The following is a 23320-nucleotide window of genomic DNA, read 5'->3' on the forward strand; positions in this document are numbered from 1 at the left end:
GATATTGTCGACCATAAACCCTGACTGCTCATTGAAGGGTCAAATTCTAAAGTTAAAGCTCAGCTACTTTGGTCATCCGATGAGAAGATAGGAGTCGCTGGAGAAAGATTTGATGTTGGGAAAGGTTGAGGGTCGCCGGAGAAGGGGTAGGCAGCGAACGCGATGGTTAGATGGCATTCTCAAGGCATTGCAGATGAAGCTATGTGATGTTAAGAAGATCGTGAGAGACCGGAAAACGTGGCGTGACATGGTCCATAGGGTCACGAAGAGTCGGACACGACTGAACGCCTGAACTGAACTGAATATATTCATATCTACCCTGCCTGTGTTCACGGTGGCGGATCGCGGATCACGGTAAGCTAAATCTCTCTACAGTCGCGCCGAACTGCGTCAAGAGTTTCTGGTAATTTCTCTTGAAGCTATTGGGCTCGATGGCATAAGAGCGACATAATGCAGCAGTTCCTAACACTGTCTCGAAAGAAGACTTGCAAGAAAGGAGTGTGCTATGAACACACATATGCAACTGTTTCAAGTTCGATGCGGAAAAAAAAACAGTTCGAACTAAACTTGAGTAAGTCGTGCTGTAATTCGTTAAAACAGCGGGGGAATACAAGACGCAAAAGTTTTTACCACTCTATGCGATGTGGTATTGTTCTGCACGTGATGCGCAGATATAGTGAGATCCAAAAGGTGGTCGCTCGAGGAGCACCTATGGGCACGCTGCATCAATGTGAACATTGCTACCTAATTTCATATGTTGACTAGTATCCCTGGAAGAAACACGGAACAGCGATAGTCGTCAGCTTAGCTGATCTTGGTAAATATTAACGGCTTGAGGTAATCTCATAAACCTCTTTCTTTCTCAAGTTATCGACACATTTTAGCGTACCTGCTGTATCGGAATCATTTGAGGCCTGATTCATCGAAACCACAGTGCCATTATTGGCTGGTTGCTATTAACGAAGGGAAATGACAGGACTTTTAAGAGCGCATCTTCAATGAAGGCAATAAAGCTACAATATTGCAAATTATAAGGAGCTGCATTCGCACGAAGAGTTAGATACTCTCTGCCTCTGCAGCTTCCAAGCCTCTATCAAATCAGCAATGGCAGGGAAAACCTAGAACAGGAAAACAAATCTGCGTAAAAGGATCTAAGGGCTTTCTTACACTACGCGCGGACGGTATGGTTGGTGCATGGCACTGCGCGGCATGGCACAGTACGGTAGGATATCGGTACATGGAAAAGAGCGTGCACACACCGCCCCACAGCCCCAGCATTCCTTTTCCGGGATCTCTGATCACTCTCCTCACATGGATAGCCCCACTCCTCGTTACATGCCGCGAGATATCCAAACACGTCCGCTTAGCAAGACAAACATTCCCAAAAATCGTTAAAGGACGATAAAGCAGAGCAGGGCCACCTAGGTCGTTTACAAACCCTGTTCTACACTAGCCCAGCTTGGTTTCACGCTATTAGTTAAAATTCCTTTCCAGGTCAATGCATGTTTCGCGGCCACAGTGCACACCTTTGCCACATCGTATGGCCTTGCTAGAAAACAAAGCCACGTAAAGAAAGACGAACGTGGGTAGATTTAGAAGCGGCCTTCTCTAGCTCCGACATCGCAGCACAAATGTGCTTGGTTGAGAGAGCTCATAACGGTGTCTCGGACTGAGGACCCGACCAAACCCTCCTTTAAACCCCAAAACCATTTTCCTTAAAAATGTCTTCTGCTGCTAACGTAAAGTTTTACAGTTCACCTTAGTGCTGAAGTCCCAGAGTTTCATCTGGATTTCGGTAGACGCCTTAGTGGAGAGCTCCGAATCAATTTCAGCCAGCTTGGATACAACACACACTGGCAATGCACTGTGCACAATCCTTTTGAATATTCGTGAGGTCGTTAGATAGAAACCTCGATCTCAGTGGCATAACGCCTTGGCCGCTATGCTATCGCGGTGAGCCCTGCAGCACAACTATACAGTGAAGTGTGTCAGATACTGACAAACGCTGTAGCTGATTCATACGAGCCATAACATACATCTGCGCCAGTTTATTATTGAGGGTATTGGAGTTAAATATTGCAACTTTAAACGTGTAATATCAGCAGTCATTGCAAACATATTTTCGCAGCGATGCTTCGTGGCCAGGCAACAAGCAACACCACCTAACGGAGCACTATTCAGCAAGGTGACGCTAGTCTCTCTCACTGGCGGTCTTCGTTGGCAGGGGGCTGCTTCGGGACCCTCTCGGAGACCTTGGTCTCAAAAATGGTCGGCCGGTAGGCGAGAACGAAGTTAGCCAGCAGCCCTATGCAGAAGCAGATGGATGTGACGGCGGATACAATCATCTCGCGCGTCGAGCCGTGGATGCGTGTCTCCTTGAGGAACACGGCCGTCGCCGGGATCATCACCACGCAGAGGGACAAGTACAGGAGCCGGTAGAGCAGAGAGAACGGCACCTGACAGAAGTGTTAAGGGTTCATTACGGCATGTGTATTCTTTCTGCCGGGCAGTTTCCATGGGAGTAAAATTTTAAGGCCTAAATAGCTGCGCTGTGCTGGCGCGGGCTTCGCCCGCCTTTCCCGCTCCGCCTGGACTTCTCGTGTCATCATAGCAGTTCTTCAAATCAAATAAAATTTATTTCACATCCATACGCGACGTTAACAGCCATGCGTCTCTAAAACTTTTTGTCGCGATACAAAGTGATTCGTCTCGTTTCGGGGCAAACTCAGTCGTTCGATAACACATCCTAGTGGACTATATGTACCTATAGCTAGCATTTCTCTTTTCTTTTTGGTACTGGTGTAGGATGATCCCTACCATGATTATCCTCCTGTATTCTTTTGTTGCCTTCGCATGCTAAACCTCACTAGATTTTTAATTGTTAATTACTAAGTTATATGCAGTCTTAGAATAGAAAGGTAGCGCAAAAAACTAGCCCAGCAACAAATTTTATATGCAGTCGTTAAAGCAAACTCGTGTGGTTCGACAGATATATATCCAAGATTCTATTCCAGTGCCTGTTGCAACGACCAAAACAATATGTCGTTTTCTTAAACGAATAGAAAACCTAAAATGTCTCCCCCGGCCGGCCGACAACCATATACTATACAAAAAACAGCAGCAGCAACAACAACAACACAGATCTCAAAGCTGACACTTCGAGAATAACACGCCGACCGGCAAGCTGAGTCCACAAACAGAGAGAAGACATGCAGCTAGCCAGAACAGCAGATTTGGCTTGTTGGTGATTCATTATAGGTTAACAGCGCAAACAACGTGACGGGAAAGGAGGAAAAGAAGACACAACGAGCGTTCGTTGTGTCGTCCTCTCCTTCTGTGTTCCCGTGACGTTGCTTGCGCTATTAACCTATAGAGAGAAGACGGCAAACAGGACATGCGAAATATAGTGTACAGTACACAGTACACTGGGTAGATATCACCTGATCTAAATTATAGTGATCGTCATGCTGTGGGACCGAGGGTTACGGTGAATTATCTGGGCGCATCTGTAATAAGCTAATAGAATCTGCAACTGCGTTCACTGTGGAAGCTGTCGTGGTCCACCATCAAATCACAGGCATCATGATGGTAGACCGGAATATATGCATGGTCCGCCATCGTGCCATGGACATCATGATGATGGCACCCTGATATATTTATAGTACAGTGCTTGCACAGTAGCAATGTGTACCTCCGTAGATCCCAGCAGCACGGTAAGTAGCAGGAAGGAAGCCGTGAAGACCCCCGTGAAGGTGCCCATGAGCATGATGAGCAGGTCCATGCGCAGCACGTACCAGTCGTTGTTGCGGTCGTAGTTGACAGCCATCAGGTAGAACAGCTGCACCAGTCCCACTATCACTTCGAACATCTTCAACTGGCCGCCCGAGGTGCGCAAGTAGCCTAGGTAGTAGCCGTGCGCCATCTTTTCGCCACCACAAATGACGTTGCCGCCGCCGTTCGCAAGCGCTTGAACTCTGTCTTGCCTTCCTCTTCTTCTACAGGGCGCTGCACAATTACCAGCGCACCGTAGGATGCTTCTTGCAGCTAAACGTCGGAATCCTCGTAGCTCGAATTTCGCACGGAAATGGCATTTTGCCGTTAGTATTTTTGTAGTGAGAGCTACACTGCGCCAGCCGCTTCGCCTCTATCGGGAATCGAACCACCATCCCTCGGATCCCCAGCCGAGCTCTTTATCAACTGCGCCACGCCCGGGATCGTGAGTAGCGCCGCAGTACTAACTAATGACTAACTAGTACTAATTAGTCATTAGTTATGACTATAGTCATGAGCAATGACAATAACTGACTATGACGTAATGACTGGTGATGATGTGGCCAGGCGAAGTTAACCCCACCGGGCGTTCGATCCAGGCGTCCTAGAGTCACTCGATAATTTTCAGAGTACCGCGAAGGTCCCATCGCGTGCTGGCAACCATGACCGGCGCGGCCATGAAGCTTCCAACTGCTCGAGGTGTGCCTCTGGCGCGGCTATATTGAAGTGAAACGCAGAAGGCATTTTGAAAGCAGCATTGGTATTTATTTGCTTGTGCATTGCCTTGAAGAGCACCGCAGCTACTTTAGAAACCGTAGAAATTGCGAACTGTGAACGGTAAGCTTGTATGGAAGGCTGAGCGGCTGTCTGCATGCGTATCATTCCAGTCCTGCCAAAGAGGTCAGTCGATAAATCCGACATCTTGCTATTTTGTTGATCTTGGTGGTGTTGTTATCACTAGCACTTTCTTGACTTCCTCGTTTGCCACCGTAAATGACCCCATCCAGTGATTCCCCAGTTGAAAAAACCGAATGAGAAATGTGTGATAGCTGATTGATGTGTATGATCTGAGCGGTATATGCGCGATAAAGATGATGTTTTCGTACGACCTCATACAAAGATCAGATAATTTCTGTTTGAGATCATATAAATTGTGTGATATTGTCAGTCGTACAACATCATATGTCGTCCGTCTCATTCAGCTCTCATACAACTGGCGTTGATATTATATACCCTATATGATCATATGTCAACCGTCTTATTCAGCTCTCATACAACTGGCGTTGACATCATATACCCTATATGATACTGAACGCACATCTCTTTCGAGATCATTCAGTTGGCGTATGAGGTCCCAAAAAGTGATATCACATCATTCAAAATCATTCGTTGTGCCTTTCGAAATATATCACACCGAATCTAATAATCGAGTCGTGGAGCTTGATTTTGTATTGGGCATTCGAGCAAGGTGTCACTGTGATTATGAAATAAAAATATTATCACCGAAGACAAAGGAATATTACGAAATAACTGAATGGATTGCTGCACAGCGTGGGTGACATTTTTTGTTCAAATTAGGAATATAATGAATGAATACAACAACTCTGCTCATGATATGAGGTGCATTACAATTAAGACAGTTTACAAAGGTAATCAATCGATCCTGCTGTGCTATAATAATAAAAATTGTTTTACATTCAGCGTGCTAATATATATATATATATATATATATATATATATATATATATATATATATATATATATATATTATGATGTACTAGCCTACTAGGCGATGATGAAGTGAACAGTCCAGGAGCGAAGGGGAAGAAGACGATGAAGACAGAAAAATCAGGGCGTTCGAAAGAATGCCATTTACAGTTCCTGTCCTCCTCTCCTTTGGTGCAACCGTCAAAGGGTATGCCCTAAAACCGGTGTGTGAAGTACTTCATAATTATAATATTGCTACTGGAAGATTTGTGTGTTAGCGCTGAGCTGTCTGAATTGTATTTTTTATCCTTATTATTTTTAGTAATTTACAATTTCATTCCTTTTTTTAATTGCTTTCTATTACATCGCCTCAAAATTTCAAGTTATTTCAGCAACACTAGCTCCTAATTATTAGGTTATTTATATCATATAGTCAAATCTTCATTATCAAAAATATTATGTCACCTACAACGAATTCTGGCCAATCCCCCACTGTGGGTATGTGCCATTACAACGAGGGAGAAGAAGAAGAAGAAGTTCGAAAGAACGGCCGGGTTCTGCTTGTTCTCCGTTACAATGGCGCAGTCGACCAACTTCGGGCCCGAGCCGGACCTCTCCGCAGGGCTGGGCAAGATACTTCGAAAAAGTATCTTCGATACCGATACTCGATACCCTGAAAAATTGTATTTCCGATACCGATACAAGATACAGGATTGAAATCGAGTTTCGATACAGATACTCGGTATTGTATCGTCAATACTTCGGTACAGCACTAAAATTCTAAAATAATAAAGGTGGTAATACGATGAGCGGCATTAGGAAAGTTTACCGTGCTTTCTGGAATCTTTAGAGCATTCCTATAGCGTACTGCTCTGAAAGTGCTTAACAAATCTGTTTATCTTTCCTTTTAAGAGCAATGCACCAACTTGCCAAGTAGTTAGTTTTACTTAACAAATACGCCAGCACGGAGTTATTGTTTGGGCAGCTGTCCTTGTCAGAACTTCACATTGAATTAAAGCCATGTTTATAGTTAAGCGATTGCTTCCACAAGCAGCCTAGCGAAATATTTCTTTAAACTAATGCTCTTCATGCGAACCGACCTATGAGCACTTGGCTATACATACAAATACAAATGTGCAACTTGCGTGCGTTGCGCACCCGACCAGGAGGACCAGCGTCTGCTCATTCGCCGGGCTGAAGCAGCTGCGAGGGCTATTGGGGCCCTGGACTCCACTCCCCGTCCCTCAACATGTAATCGCCATATCAGAAAACGAACGTTTTTCGCTCACAGCCTGCCGCAGTGCTGTATTAGATGAAAATGCCTTTTATCAGCGTATAAGAGTGAACCATAGCCGCGTTGAAGCATCCTGGAGGTAGCTAGGAAACTCGAGGCTCACTAGCGTCGCCGGAGAACTACGGGTGGTTGTAGATAAAAGATACAAGTATCTTTTTTCTAGCAGAATATGGCGTAAATCAATTCGCATATTTCAAGAATTGTTTTTTTTTTTTTACTTTCATTTTTTACTTGTAAAGATAGAGATACCTTTACAAGTATTATTCAAGGTTTGCTTAAATGTTTTTGCAAAAACAAAAATTGTTTGACAACGCATAATTTCTTATTAGAACTGTGCTGGAAAATTGCATTCATAGGTTTCATGTCGTGCATTTCATAAAATTTTGGACGCAATATTTTTCTAGAAAAAAAAAAGTCTAATGGAAGCCTGTTCCCTGTGCAGTTACAAATGATGGATTTGTTCTCCGTCAAACGCCTTAACTACAAGAACGTGACTACCCGACTGCATCGTGGTGGACTGAGGCCTTAGAAGCTTGTGTTCTTGCTGCCAAGCAGAGCTGGCATGCGGAGCCCAGGGGTTTTGGATTGTGCATAAGTTACTGCGTCCGACAGCACACTGAGGGCACTGCTTGGCGAGAATTAAACGCCGCAGAGACGGACAGTGGGCGGATGGCAAAGGGTGGAAAAAGCGGGTACAGCAGTGTGCGTGATCTCTACTGCGTGTCGCTTTGCGTTTCCGCTTTGTTTATATCTCTCTGTGTGTATGCTAGTCTTAACAGCTTCGTGGTAAGTACTCGGTGCTCAAAAGTAAAGCACCTTGTGAGCACCTACTTACCATTGCTTCCTTTAGTTTTAAAGAAAGAGAATCTGGAAATGTGGTTAACGCTGAGAGGCCAGGGCATTTGCAGGGAACTCAGACGGTACTACAAGCCGAGCTGTCTCAGGGCCTGTACAACGGTCTGAGCGAGCGCCGTCAACCCAGTCTCACAGTGTTTTCAATATTTAAGTTTTCCTAAGTATCGAAAATCTTCAAAATACACGATACTTTAAATATGTATTTTCGATACCGACACTTTCACTTTCTGCACACGATACCTAATACCGATGCACAAAATGTATCTAAAGACAGTATCGAAGATATATATGCATCTTAGATACTGCCCATGACTGGGGATGATTCCGTAGTTACGTTCGCACATTTTAAGGTAAAAGAACAAGTTCTCACTAATGCAAAGAAACTAAAAGGAACTGACTGCAGCCTCTCTGAAGACTATTCCCCCAATACCCGCCCTGTCCGTAAGAAACTCATTCGATTTGCAAAAACCCAGCCAGGAAAATTCAATCTCCGACACAAGAGGATGAAAATAGGAAATACTACATATACATTCGATCACGAGTCACTACAGGTTGTACCTATTGGCAAGCGTGATCGCACAGGCAACTCCCCGTAGCATTCGGCCAGTTCCCATCACTGTTCGCTACCTAATTCAATCTCGTTTCTGTACGCTAACGTCCGTAGCCTTCTCCAAAACGCGATGCAATCGCAAGTCTCATTGACACCACTGGATGCAACATTGTCGTACTGGTTAAATGAATCAATACACAATAACGAAGTACATCCCATATTTTCAAATTTTGATGTTTTCCGCTGCGACCGTATTGGCAAACGAGGCGAGGAGTGCTACAACTTAAATGTTGAGTCCCATCTCGAAATATTATCTACTCAAACGCCTCGTTTCCGCCAGCAGTAATCTGCGCTTACTACCCCCCCCCCCCCCCCCCCCCCCGGATAGTGACATAGTGACATTTCATTCGTCCTCCAATTCCATAGTGCCCTTCACTTAGCGACTTCGAAACTTTCACATGCTTTTCTTTTCATACTAGGCGATATTAACTTCCCCGCAATGGACTTGTCTAACCAAACTCAGTCGTCACCAAATTCTTCAGAGTGTGATTTTATCAACACGTGCCAGACATTTGCTTTAACTCAACTGATGACCACCCCTACAAGGCAAACTACACAATCGTCTAGATTCTAGATCTGATTCTAACTTCTTACCCAGAAATCCTATCGATCCTATCATATCTTCCGGGACTTAGTAATCATTCGGTAATCTACTCCACGTTTCTTAGCCACCTGCCCAAACAAAAAAAAAAGCAACCAAGACAATAACACTTTATGATAAAGGCGATTACAAAAGCATTAACAATGAACTCGAAACCTTATGTACCAGTTTTTTAATCGACTTCTAACAACGCACACCCGAAACTAACTGGTCACTTTTTGAAGACAAAATGCACGAATTGATTTCAATATACATTCCCACAATTACAATAACTGAGCGCATTACTTCACCATGGTTTACTAACACTCTCAAACGTCTCAACAAGAAGAAAAAAAAAGGCTTTTTCGATCCACCACAAGAGCAAGCAATCCCAACACATGGCAAAAATACCACGACGCCGAAAAATCTTACACCTCTGAAATTTCCAAACCAAGCATTCATTTTACTCATCTACACTGCCTAATATGCTTCGCACAAACCCCGTCAATTCTTTAAACACATCAATCCCGACTCGAACAATACCCTAACACTTTGCGACGAAGATAATAACCCTATCGCAGAATAAGACGTAGCGGAAGTTCTGAACTTAACCTTCAGTTCTGTCTTCACCCACGAACCTGACAGTGATCTCCCTGATTTCCCTTTCTTTGATTTCCCGCCAATGCCTGCTGTCAGTTTTGAACAAAATGGTATTCTGAAATTTATAGACTCATTAAAGCTAACGTCATCAGCAGTGCAAATGTATTGAAAAACACGAAGCATACTACTAGTGTCATACTGCCTCATATCTTTCAATAATCTCTTTAATCAGATGTTGAACCAAACGACTAGAAAGTGGGAAAACTCATTCCTGTTCCAAAAAATGGTTCTTCATCTTCACGACTCATATCTATCATTAGCATTCCTTCAAAGTTGATAGAACATGAACTCTTTTCTCATATTATGAATTTCCTAGTATCGATCAACTTTTTTCACCCCAGTGAACACGGTTTTCTCAAAGGTGTATCCTTCGACACTCAATTAGCATTGTTCATTAGCGACCTGAGCTCTAACATTGGTCTTAACATTCCTGTTGACGCCCTGTTCCTAGACTTTGAAAAGGCATTCGACAAAGTTCCTCATCAACGGCTTTTTTTTTTTTTTTAAACTGTCCCGCCTGAACCTTAATTCCTTTGTTTTAGATTGGATTCGCAACTTCCTCGCTAACCGGCAGCAATTTGTTCTAGCTAATAAATATTCATCTCCACGTACATTTGTTATGACCGGAGTTCCCCAGGGCACCGTCCTGGGACCTCTGCTTTTTCTCATATGAATGACTTACCATATAACATACGTTCTAATGTCCGGATGTTTGCAGATGACTGCGTCCTATAATTAATAGCAATAACCCCAATAGCGTAGCATCCTGGTGCAATAAGTGGTTAATGTCATTAAACACGCAGAAAACATCATTACTATCTTTCCATCGTTGTCGCTCCCTGCCATCATCAAAATACTTTATCTCCAACAACGAAATCATCGCTGTATCAACGTATAAACGCCTAGACATTTATTTAACCCGCGATCTAAATTGGTCCCATCATATAACGCAGGTAACAAACGAAGCTAATTGCGTGCTCGGCTTTTTTCGGCGAACACTGCGCGCAACTCTCTCATCAGTTAAATTGCTAGTTTATCCAACATTTATTCGTCCCAAACTAGAGTATGCATGCGCTGTCTGGGATCCTTACAAAAATAGCCTTTTCCATCATACTAAAAACCACACAAAATCGCGCGGCAAGATTCATATACTCGGCTTATTCCTATCATGTAGGTGTCACTGGACTAAAACAAAATGCTCACCTTACTAACTTCGCACACAGACGCAAAATTGCTAGACTGCCTTTTTCACAAGTTTTACCATCACCCCATGCTCAAGTCTGTCATCAGCCCCGCCCACCATACATCCAGCCGCACGCACCATGAAAACACCGTTTACCCTCCACCTGCCCGGACATCTGCGCATCTGTCATATTTTTTTTGTTCGCAACCCACGGGACTGGAATGACTTGCCAAACACCGTCGTACCTCATACCGACCCATCAACCTTCAGATCATCCATCGAATGATTCATGTACTCGTCAACCACTCCCTCATGTAACACCCCTTAAATGAGGCCTTTGAGGTATCAATAAATAAATAAATAAATAAATAAACAAATAAATAAATAAATAAAAATATACTCCCGAAACCAATCCCAGCTTGTCTGTTTAGTGGTTAAAGGGATAGCGTTTATAGCTAGGAGACCTGGACCAAATTAGCATTCGAAAAAAAGTTTATCATGCTGATTTCCCATCCCAAGATTGCAGTGAAGATTGACACTTACAGCGGCTCCATATCATCAACCCGACTGGTTATTTGTTTGTTTGTTTGTTTGCCATACTGCTAGACCCAAGATAGGAGCCGTGGCAGGGTGGGGATGACAACAGTGAACATCAAAATAGCAAAAACAGTAATAAAATAATATCCAAAAGGATAAAATACATGAATTCGTAGACACATGAATTGAATTTCAAAACAAAAAAGTAACTGTAAATGACAATGACTAAATTTCACACACTACGTTCAATGAACGCCTGAAATTGCTGGATGTCTTCCACCTCAAACCACGCACCATCGAGGCCGTTCCACTCCACAACCGTACGAGGGAAGAATGAATACCCAAAGACATTATTTTTCGTTTAAAAGGAAGCAAAGTGAAAGGATTTCTGCGTCTCGTAGCATAACCAGAAGAAAGTGTGACAAATTCACAAGTGTTGCTAGTTAATTTGCCTCTTACAACTTTAACAGGAAACGCAAGCGTGCTATATTTTATTTCTGTTTGATAATGCAATCAAACCTGCTCTATCCCCGAGTTCCGTAACCGACATTTTGCCATATTGATTGAAGATAAACCTGACTGCTTTCTTTTGTACTCTTTTCACTTTATTATTATTAACTGAAGTTGTAGAGACTTCTGGCGATAAAACAAATTACTTTCAGACTCTGGTGCGGTCCTGCGTAGCTTCAGACGGTCTCCTGTATGAACAGCTAGAGTCAACCACCCTGAAAAAGCAGCTTTAGTATAAAGCAGCGGCGAAAAGTTGGTGCTGCATGCGCTTCCGAAAATAATCAGAAATACCATAGAAAAATGAATTACTCTCCAGGCATCCAACCTTTAACAAAATAAAAAAATCCCTCAAACAAGATCATGCTTATAAAAAAAAAAATAAAGAGCACTGCAGAATCTGCACTGGAGTAATGTGAAAGCACGAATGCTGCTATTGGTTGCTTCTAGTTGCTTAATGCACTTCTTGTTTACCCATTTTAGTCTTTGGTACTTTCAAATTGTGCGCCAATCCCTTCCTATGCCCTTTTTCGACTTTACGTCCGGCTGCGTGACGTCACATTAATTCACTTCTTGTTTACCCTTTTTAATCTTCTGTACTTTTAAACTGCGCACCGATCCCTTCCTATGCCCTTTTCCGGCTTTACTTCCGGTAGCGTGACGCCACATCCTTGACGACACCCTAATTGACTGCCTTAATTAACTACTTTAGTCTTTGGTACTTTCAAATTGCGCACCAATCCTTTCCTATGCACTTTTTTGGCTCGACTTCAGGTTGCCTGATGTCACATGCTTGACGTCACCTTACTTGACTGATTTAACTATTTTAGCATTTGATACATTCAAATGTGGCGCCAAGCCGTTGGCTAATGAGACCATTTTCGCCTCTAGTTATTTACCTAATTAAGTTATTGGTCTAATTATTTTTCCGGGCACAACATTACGCCAACCTTTATCGATCGACACCACTCATCAACCTCTACCACTTCTCATTACTCACAACTGCTGCGGACAACTTTTATATTTTTGCCTGTAATTAATTACCTAATCAACGTATTGGTCTAATTACTTTTTCGGACACAACATTACGTCACCCTCTGTCGATTGACACCCCTCACTAACCTATAGCACTTTTTAATTACTCACAACTGCTGAGGACACGATTTCGCTGACGCGGTCTACGGACAGAAATCTGTGATCGTAGCGAAGTAATGCTTTCGCATTAATGCAGGAAACATGCAGATGATTTGGTGGAGCGATAGGCTTGCCCACCAAAAACGGTCCGGGAAAGGGACACAAGAGCGACAGGTTCGGGCACTGACTTGCAACTCAGCAGTAGATAAAAGTGAAGGCTGTCAGTGCATTGGCTTCGAGTGCACAATTTTAACCCGACCACGCGAAAGGCCCCGTTCTCCAGATAACCCTGTGTGGGCTTTGTGAGTGAAAAATCACAGGAATGGCGCTAGAAGGCGGTAGCTGGCAGCTGACATGGCACTGACTGCTTCTAGAGCAGTGCAACATCACGAGACTGCCAACTCGCGTTTCTCAACTCAGGAGAACGGCCAGTCGCACCCTTCAGGGAGTCCCAAGTCCAGCACGCTACCCCACGCAGGCCCGCGGCTTGGTAAAGTGCTGCGTTACATTGGGTGGTTTCACATAACATGGGAGCTTACGACAGTGCGAGAGAGTATTTGTGAGACACGAATCAAGAGATCAATAATTAAAAGCGATACACTAAAGAAGGTGCAGAGAGAAGACGATTGACGCGTTAAACCTTTAAAAGCGGAGCTTAAGTGCCCCCCCCCCTCCCCCCTCTCCTCAAATGTTTGTATGTGCAGAAAAAACATTTGCCGACTATTACGTTAATTCCCAATGCGAAAGTTTAGCGCAGCCCATCAGCTGTCTGACCTTTTCGATAGATTGAGGCAAAGACTTCGAGCAAGACATGTATTGTTACGACCGTGCATCCGCATTTGCGCGCTCTATTGTTCGCCTGTGGGCATGGATAAGTGCTGTGAATATGTGGTGATGGTCCCATGGCTCTAAGTGAGCCTGTTTCCAGGAATCCTGTTTTGTAAGCCTGTTTTGCTTTGTGGACACCCTGCAAATGCCAAATTGACCCTGTCAAGAGAACGTCTGGAAAAACACAAAGAAACGTCCCCCTGCGGGAAATAGCAGGAAGGGCTTTCTTTTGTTCACCCTTCCAGTCGAGAAGTGCTATCCTCCAGTGATGAATGCCTCCTATCCAAAGGAGACGACAGAGTGACATGTCCACTGACGTGCAGGACAAGAAAGGAGCATGACTCATACGGCCATTAAGTGATTTCCCGGGAATGCAGGAAAGATTTGCAATTGTCGAAAAGGGACAATGCTGGGAGCCCTATGCGGCGCGCACGTGTACTTGGGTTTCTGAGAAGTAAATCCACTTGCCGGAACCAGCTGCCTATCGATTCTTGGCTGAAGAATAGAAATGTATTTCCTCGCCGTTCCCAAGCTTTTCCCGCCAACAAGTGACCAGGCTCAACGAAACAATGCCGGGCCAGTCAGTGCTTCAGACCATCAGTGCAGTGATGTGTTCGATTGGATGCCGATATCTGAGGGGCGTGCCCTGGATTTGGTTGGTCAGCATCTTCAGAGAGGGGCTGGACATAGGGGGTTTTAAGGACGCTGCAGAGCACGAAATGTCGCTCTGAGCCTGGGTAAACGGCTCATCCAGTCGCTTCTCGCTATGAACTCTTAACGCTTGCCATTTTGCTGATGTACCCTTCTTTTTCTTGTAAATAATCTTGTAAATAAGTTTTCTCAAAGTGCCATTAAACCTGCTTGTATATATTTTACCAACTTCGAAGATTCAGTCCTTCTTCAACCCCGAGTCTCTGCACGCTACCAAGTGAAGGCCGGGTCGACTTAGCCCCAGCGTCACGACAGTATGTACAACTACAGACAACTTTTTTTTTTAATTTTTCACGTATATTCGTCCAAGAAACACTCCGCTAACAGTTCTTTACTGTCATGAAGGAAGCTTTGTGGTCATCCGAAGCCTTCCATTACGGCAACGCTTTCTCTCTTCACTACCACCTTTCTCCTTTTCTTTACAGCTCGGTTAAGGTGTACAAGGTTACGAGGCCGACGGCGACGCCAACGGTGACGACGACGCGAAACGCAGGAACAGGCGCCAAAGAGCTGCGCTCTAAAAAACTCTAATCGGGCGAAATGCATCGCGCGAGGACAGGAAGCACAAAACATTTACATCAGGAGAACACGTTGAATGGCAATTCGTGATTGCAATGTGACTGGGACATACTGATGCTTCTGAGCATCGCAGTTCCTTTTTTCTTTTTTGTAGACACATGACTGCACGACAAATTTTGCCTTCGATATAACTGTCAGCCCCATCGCAACATGTTAGATGTTAGTGCGCCATCCTTCATCGGCCCCACTCCGGTCTGCCCGCTAGGAATGTGCCGTTCTCCACCCGCTGTCTTTCAAGAGCGCGGCACGCCGCAGCCACGTGACTCGCGCAGACGGAAAAGACGCCGAGTACATCCCCGCACCTCTTCCCAGCGCCGACAGCCGAGGCAACTGAAAGGGGGCCAATTACATGCCAAGCCTCTCACGACACGACCCGACATGCAAATGCGATAACGCCGAGACAGATCGGCCGGCGACGCGAAACCGAGAGTGCGCGGCGCACCGCTTACTAGAGCGCAGCGGCGTCGACGAAGACGGAGGCGTGGGTGACCGCCTCTCGTTTACCTGAGCACGAGCGTACACACACAGGCGAGCGAGCGCTATATGGTGCGTGCAGCTTACTAAGTGGCACGCAGGCGTTGAATGCGAGACAGCGAAAACCGCGGGCATTTTTTCGAGCGCTTTAAAATGGAAAGAAGTGTTTCTTCTCTACGCGTATCACCATATTTGCCGCATCTCCTACGCCCGGTATCCTCGCAGCGCCTGGCAGTTCCTATGCAAATAGTAAGATCGGTGTGTCTTGGGGAACACAAAGAGAAAGAAAATTTCGGGTAAACTTTTTTTTTTTCTCGCTTCTCAAAAAAGCGTTCGCGGGTGGATTTTCTGAATCGTTTCGAGTTAATGGTGTCAGGGCTGAATCAGTGACAGGTCAAGAAAACTAGCTGTTGGGCTAGTCGGTGATGTTTCCCTGGATAGTTCAGAAAAGGCTTCATTAATTTGATTATACACCCAACGCACAGGCTATGAATTGTGTACGTATACCTGCCTATACCTACATGCCTGCCTGTCTGCTTTTATTTCTTTCTTTCTTTTGGTGGCAGAAGTGCGACTGGTTTTCCAACTCTCGGTCGCTCCAGGGATTGAAACTATAACAAATTAGCATATCACGTGGACGAAAACACTGTCTTTATCTGTTCAAACACGTACATACAGCCCGATTGCCAACTGCTGCTTTAACTACGCAAAATTCGTTAAATATGCAAGAAAGAAGCCCAAATTGTACGGGGCCGGCAATTCACTAGACGCAATGGCAAGAAGTGTGGAGCCCTGACACGTGTTGAAAACTGGCCAACTCGCCGTTTTCCTACACATCATTATCCTCAGCCGGACTATTCCCACTCTATGGCGAAGGCCTCTCCGATTTTCCTCCACTTAACCCGGTCCTGTGCTAGCTGCATTCACTTGACCCCTGCGAATTTCTTAGTCACATTCACCCACCTAACTTTCTGCCGCCCCCTGCTACGCTTACCTTCCCTTGGAATCCAATTGGCTACTCTCGTTTTTCTACACAGAGTCTGTAAAATAACTTTGTTTTCAGTACTCCTGCATATGTCACTTCAGATCAAGCGAGCGACAGGTTTGCCGTCTCTCAAAGGCCGTGTTTAGTTTTGAGTCTTGGCACGCGCGCACGCACGCACGCACGCACGCACACACACACACACACACACACACACACACACACACACACACACACACACACACACACACACACACACACACACACACACACACACACACACACACACACACACACACACACACACACACACACACACACACACACACACACACACACACACACACACACACACACACACACACACACACACACACACACACACACACACACACACACACACACACACACACACACACACACACACACACACACACACACACACACACACACACACACACACACACACACACACACACACACACACACACACACACACACACACACACACACACACACACACACACACACACACACACACACACACACACACACACACACACACACACACACACACACACACACACACACACACACACACACACACACACACACACACACACACACACACACACACACACACACACACACACACACACACACACACACACACACACACACACACACACACACACACACACACACACACACACACACACACACACACACACACACACCATTTCATTCCCACTCTACGCAAATTTGTATATGCTCCTATCGGTATACAGAGAAGTGATGACAAGAGTTCACCGTTACTTGCGATGTGTGAATATAACTGGTCTTATCACCTCCAGGGTGAGCCACCTCGACAAACTCCTGACAACGGCACCTCTTCTGTTGTTTCTTCCTCATTGCATCAAAGGTAAAATACGATCACTTATTTTCCTAAATATCCTGCGCACTATAGTTACAAACTGGACTACACGGCATAGCGATAGCAACCTTGAAACATTGGCGGTGTCACTTAGCGTTTAGCATTGTGATGTGGGCGCAATGAAAACGAGGGATAAAAGTTTTGACCTTCCAGCGTTTCTTCGCTACTACTTTCTAAATGTCACGTGATGTTTGTAGCCCACTTACTAACTGCATGAGTAAAGTTGACGTCTTCGGGGACTTCGACTCCCTGTTCACACTTCTACTAACCCCTCACTAGTCATCACTTAAAACGTTTATGAACAAGAGGGCGTAGCGCCCCCTCAGCGTCAACCGTTCCCACGGAACTGGTCGATAAACTACGAGTTTCACCTGCTACGTTTTGTGATCAAGACCATCGACGACTACAATGTGTCAGACGTTTCGGAAAAGAGAAAGTATGAACAAACCTATTGAAATAAAAATTATTACCACCTCGATAAAATGGAAAATTGAGTTCAATTCTACAAGGTGTAAGGACTATCAGACAGCACACATACTTAAATATTAAAAAAGAAAACATTAAACGAATAAGAACCATTTCATTGCGCGTATATAGTAAAGATCCATTCAGGGAATTTTTTCTTCGGTAAATTTGCGGGTTGATGTTCGGCCTAACAGAATTTTTGGGTTTTCAGAAAATTGTACTAAAAATATTTTGTCTGAATACATTGCAAACTGCCTCGATAAATGTCTACGCCGTGCCCTTAATTCGCCCCGCCCCGAAGGAGAGCAAGGGTTAATAACGAATGCTACAAAATAACGCTGCCGATATGCACACATTTTCCAAACTGTCGCAGATGAAAAGTGCCCAGAAGGTTTAAGCAAGGAAATTTTGCATTACGAATATTTAGCAAAGTTCACTTATAATTTGTCAGTTTCTACAGGATAGCTAGGTATTGCAGTGAGTCTATTTACAGCACGTCTCAACTCTGGTCTGAGAAATATGTTAGGTAATAAGGCTTGTACAAATGCGTTAAGAATGACGATATGCTCACGCGAGCAGGCGAAAAAAAAATGTAGGAGGCGACCTATTGGACTGATGGACAAGAAATGGGATAGCATTTATCCTTTCATTCTCCCGTATATTCCAATCCTGGTTTCATTCCAATTCTGATTCCATTGTCCTTCATTTACCAATCCGTTCCATTCCTTAATCTATTTCGACTCCGATTTTGTTCTAATTATTGTTATATTATTATTCTGACTTTGTTCGTAGTCTATTTTTGTTCTTATTCCTTGGATCTGCTTCAGAACGGCGCACGCGAACTACGCCGCCGACGACGCGGACGATTTTTGCATTCACCGCACTCCTCAAACAGTGACGAGATTTGTTCGCTGTTTAATAATAATGAGACCAACTGAGAGACATGGCTGTATTTCAGACAAAGGCGGAGAGGTCGGTTAGATCCTTATTCGACCTATTACCTGCACTAAATTCCATCCAACGTGCTTGGTGGTACCAGTTTAACTAGCGTTCCATTTGCCTTTTTATACGCTCTCAATGTCCCAGCATTTCATTGTTATCTCTCTAAAGAGAAAGGGAGGGGATGCTGTAGGCAAGAAGGTTATCCAGGGCGGTGTTCTAGTTCGCTACCCAGCACAGGGGAAGAAGGATAACAGGATGGAAAAAGGGAAGAGAGAAGGGGTGAGTTGCACGGTCACAATTAATCAGGTATGAGGTATTGAAACAGCGCTTTTATTACGAAAGCAATACTACTCTAGGTTTCGAGCCTTCAGCGTGGCGCGGCCGCACCCACGTGGCGCTGTGACGTCATATCCCACGTGACACTAGGATGAGAGCTGGACTGCCAACTCAAGCGGTCGGCGTAGCGCGGTCGTAGACATGGTGCAGCGCGTGACGTCGCACCCCACGTGACACAAAAGAGAGATGGGCTGGCAGGAGCTACCAACTTGGGTCTCTCGTTTCACATGAGACGGTTATGTCAGAATCAGTCTGCTAGGACCCTGGCATTCACATTACACCTATAGGTCACTAAGGCACGTTCATACGGCTTGGTTATAGCGTGGCTTTATATGTGGGCTGAGGAAGAGAAAAAGAGAAGAAGAAGAACGCTCGGTCACCCGCAACTAATTCTTTCGCTCATTATTTGGTTCAGCAGCGTTGAACCCTTGTAATTTCTTTTTAGGCCGCCAGTGCCGTCGAGTGTGGCGGACCAAGGGCCTTAGTCTCCGTAAGAGGATAAATCGGTTCAGAGCACTGCACAGCATGCGTCTTTTGTTGTTCAAAGCGAGACACACTCACTGCGGATCTGCAATGGTCTCCTGACATTCACACGTCTCACAAGAAGGGCTATAGGTCATCATAACCAGAATATTTATTGCTTTGTAAAAACAACATCGATCGTTAGACGGCGCAGCAAAATTGCTTCGCGTTGCGGTATGTTATGTGGAAGCCGCAGTCCAGGGTCCAAAGTACTGAGCCGGCGGTAAAAAACTCGGCCATGTTCCACGCAGAAACTGTGGGCTCCTTCCGGCACTGAAAGCATCGATAATGCAATCAAAAACGGTATCTGAGCGAAAACGCGGCTAAGCTGACGGATAGGAGGCCGTGTAATTATGCGAATCGCAGAATCTAGCTGCGTGCACGTTCAGCTCGCGGGAAGACCGCGGGTTTCACTTTTCTGATTATCTCACGATGATCATGTAGCTCAACTGTCCGTTGAGATCGCATCGGCGTATCGATAATCTCCGCGCGGCCACTTGAAAATGCGCCCTTGCATCTCGCGACCAACGAAAACAGCGCCACGTAAATACGCTTCGATGTTCTTACAGCGTTATTCGTGGGGGACAAAAAGAAACGAAACAAAAAAAAAACGCAAATTCCTTACCCGCTCAGCGGAATCCATTGCCCCCTTTACGTGTTTCTCGACTTTCTTTATCCTTCTTTTTTTTTTTTTTTTTAGAGAGGGAGAGAGTTCGCAAAGTGCGGAGGTTAAGAGGAGGCCAGAAATTTTACCGCAGCGGAATCTCGAGGCGACAACCGGGTCGTGTGCAGGTCAGTCGGAAAGCGCTTACTAGCAACGCATCGCGCAGTTTTTCGTCTTCCGCGTGGTAATTTCTTGCTGCGCTTGGTTCCGGATTCGTTTTGTTAAATTTCTTCGCCCTGTTCTGCGCGTGGGAAATAAAAACCGGATATCCGAAAGGGCGAACTGCAGCGGACACGCACTTGTGCCACTGTGCGAGCGAAACTATAACCTTCTACTAGTTTCGTTCCACGCACACGGAAGCACAATACGCGGCGAAGAAATTCGTCATTTATAAACGGAGCTAGAAACTCCCCCTAAATATTTCGTAAACCAGGAGACCTGCAATTTTTAAAATACCCGGGCAGAGTTAACTGCACTGCAGAGAGCAGTGCAGTTAATGTGCTGCCTGTCTGGACATCTTTTTCGTGTTGTTTCATTGCATCTAGTAATGAACTTGACTTTTCTTAATAAAAAAAAAAAGTGAGCCTAACGAAAGAGAGAGAACGCACATTAATCGATAACTTTTTCTTAGTGATACAGAAGGGGGTCAGGAAAATACCAGGAGTGAACCAGCACGAAACCAAAAGAGAACCGGCGGAAGCGAGGAGAGAACCAAGGGCGGACCAGAAGGGACCAAAGCAATCTCTGGGTGTTTATTCCGCACACTAAAATAGCAGCTCTGTGACCGGGAGGGGCGTTCATTAAATACGGATATCGCGCGAACTGGTTTATTTGCTGCTCAGCTTCACCCTTCTAGTCTATCAAAGGAAAATGTCGATCACTTATGCTATTTTGTCGCATACCACCACGCTATAATTACTCTGACTGCCGCGTCACATGGCCACATGAAACGAAAAGCACAGTCCCCTCCAAAAGTGATTACTGTTTGCTTCTTAGCCCTACAGTATAGTGCGCTTATATGACTCATCTCAAGTTTTAAATCACTTATGTGTGAAGGAGACCACCCGTCCGTTACTACTGAGTCATTTGGCCTTTTAAGGTCCGCTATACGGATTTTGCTTGAGATGCTTATGTAGGTCACGAGTGGAACCCTACTGAAAAACCAAAAGTTCTACGTGGCAATAACCTCATAAAATCTCATCTAACCGCATAGACACTCATAAAGGTCACATCATTATCATAAAATATCGTACATAATTTATGATAATGTACAAAAAGCTATGAGACCTTATGCGATTATATGCCACGTGTATGTCATTTATTTTGTGAATTGAGTGAGACTTTCTGAGAAATAGTGAGGTTATTGCCTCATATAATTTTTTTCAGTAGGGAAGCTGTATATACGCGAAAACACTTGAAGCAAACTTGGCCCCGATCTGGTACTATCGCGACACTGATGCAATAACTCTCATCCGGGAAATCAATACCGTCAGGGAAGGGCAGGATCGATCGGCAGCGTGAAGTGAGCGTATAGTGTTGCACCAATCTGTCTTAAGGGGCACCGAAAGAAGTGTTCCTTAGTTACCAGCATGCACAAGTGTGCACTTCGCTTACAACGGAGGCCAAGCTACGAATAGGCTACAGTAGTGTCACTGCAGACGTGCAGCTTGCTGCTGATACCCGAAATAGCAGTTCATCATATTTCACGTAAGCAAGGTGGTCGACGTAAATATGCTGAGTTCAGTTTTTCAAGCCAGAAGGAGAAACGGCGTGCAAAATGATGAAGGAGCTTGAAGAGAGTTTGGTGTGTTCTTAAAACCAAAATTTCACAAAATGAGAACCCGCCAACCATCCTCATTCCCGTTTAAAGTCGTCTGAAAAAGAATCGCCCGGTGTACGTCTGTTTGGTCCACATGTTCGATTCCGTTTTTATTTGTATACGCGCGCAAAGCCTACACGGAGACACAGAGCACTGTGCACGCTATAGCATTGTGCTCGTATGGTCCACGGGTCTACAGTAATTGAAGCCACCCACATTTAATTAGTTTCTGTCGAATCAGGAATAAAAAAAAATTATGGGTCTCTTAGATTTCTCTTAAAATGATAATGTCGAAAGCCTACCCTTCACTTTTAATGATTTGCCTCTAATCGTATGTCTCTTGCCTGCGTTCGTTGAAGTGCTACATATAATTATAAGTGGTTTACAAGAAGGGAAAGGCACAGTGTCTGTCATGCTTTCTACGGCAAATGTGTTTGGAGCGTACACCATCGCTCCTGTCGCGTGTCGTTCCTTGGCGCGCGTTCAAGTGTGGGATTGCAGATTGCAGGAACGCTAGACAAGAACTAATCTCGAGAAATCTCGAGGGAATATGACAGATCTCGTGCACAATTGTTTCGCGCACCGGATTTTGTTACATGAGCCGCCTTTAAAAAACAATTCTGGGGGCTAATTTTACAGGCACTGAGTTAGTCGCCCTCTTCCCATGGCTGCCTCATTCTAAATAGGGTGGTGGTAGAAACACTTCATTGCCATTTGGAACAAATATTTGGGACGAAACCCCCTGCATGGCACTTGGGTGCTCCCTTACTACATGGGAGACACCCTTATAAGGCAAAAGAAAGTCCTTGAAGAGCAATCCTCCTCATAGCACTGAAAATGATCTTCCGTTGGTCTTTACTTGAGGTGCTCTTCATGAGAGACTCCCAGTAGGACTCTGCTAAGTTCGATGATGGGGGATGAGGAAAGGTGGGGCATCATTCTAAATAGCGCAGTGCAGTCAACTCTTATTCAGGTTTGAGCTCTAAAAGTGAAGCGATGTCAACACTTCGCTACGTTAATCAACACTTGTCTTCGGCGTAAAACTAACCCGGCAAGCCGCTCACTTTTGGGTAGGTGCAATGACCTGCTGGTTAGAGTGGCAGTTCTTAATACTCATCTTGTTTTTACTTTGTGTGCCCGCGTTTTTCTCTTCCCTTCATTTTGCTTCTATTTTTTTTTTCTTAATGATGACAGCAGAGACGACATTGGAGGCGGCAGCTTTGTGA

The 23320-nt window shown here is 44.8% G+C and overlaps 1 protein-coding gene and 1 long non-coding RNA gene across 2 annotated transcripts in view; both read right to left on the reverse strand.

Annotated features, from left to right (window-relative positions):
- LOC146181955 (uncharacterized) overlaps positions 1–23320 on the reverse strand; it is a 136427-nt gene that overhangs the window by 41147 nt on the left and 71960 nt on the right. The gene's annotated exons all lie outside the window — the stretch shown is intronic.
- LOC146181956 (uncharacterized) lies at positions 2202–3922 on the reverse strand. Its single transcript, XM_084577731.1, has 2 exons — positions 3692–3922; positions 2202–2456 (listed from the first exon to the last, which is right to left on the reverse strand). Exons 1-2 carry the CDS (start codon positions 3920–3922, stop codon positions 2202–2204), a joined length of 486 nt encoding a protein of 161 aa, XP_084433857.1.

This window comes from Amblyomma maculatum, chromosome 8, assembly GCF_055883805.1.
Source record: "Amblyomma maculatum isolate TAMU_Amacu chromosome 8, ASM5588380v1, whole genome shotgun sequence".
Lineage (NCBI taxonomy): Eukaryota > Metazoa > Arthropoda > Arachnida > Ixodida > Ixodidae > Amblyomma > Amblyomma maculatum.

Bases quoted from the DNA above. Each gene is read 5' to 3' on its own strand.
- LOC146181956 (XM_084577731.1), bottom strand. From the start codon at position 3,922: ATGGCGCACGGCTACTACCTAGGCTACTTGCGCACCTCGGGCGGCCAG. The intron at 2,457-3,691 runs GTACACATTGCT...CACTTCTGTCAG, and splicing joins TGCTGCTGGGATCTACGGAG to GTGCCGTTCTCTCTGCTCTA.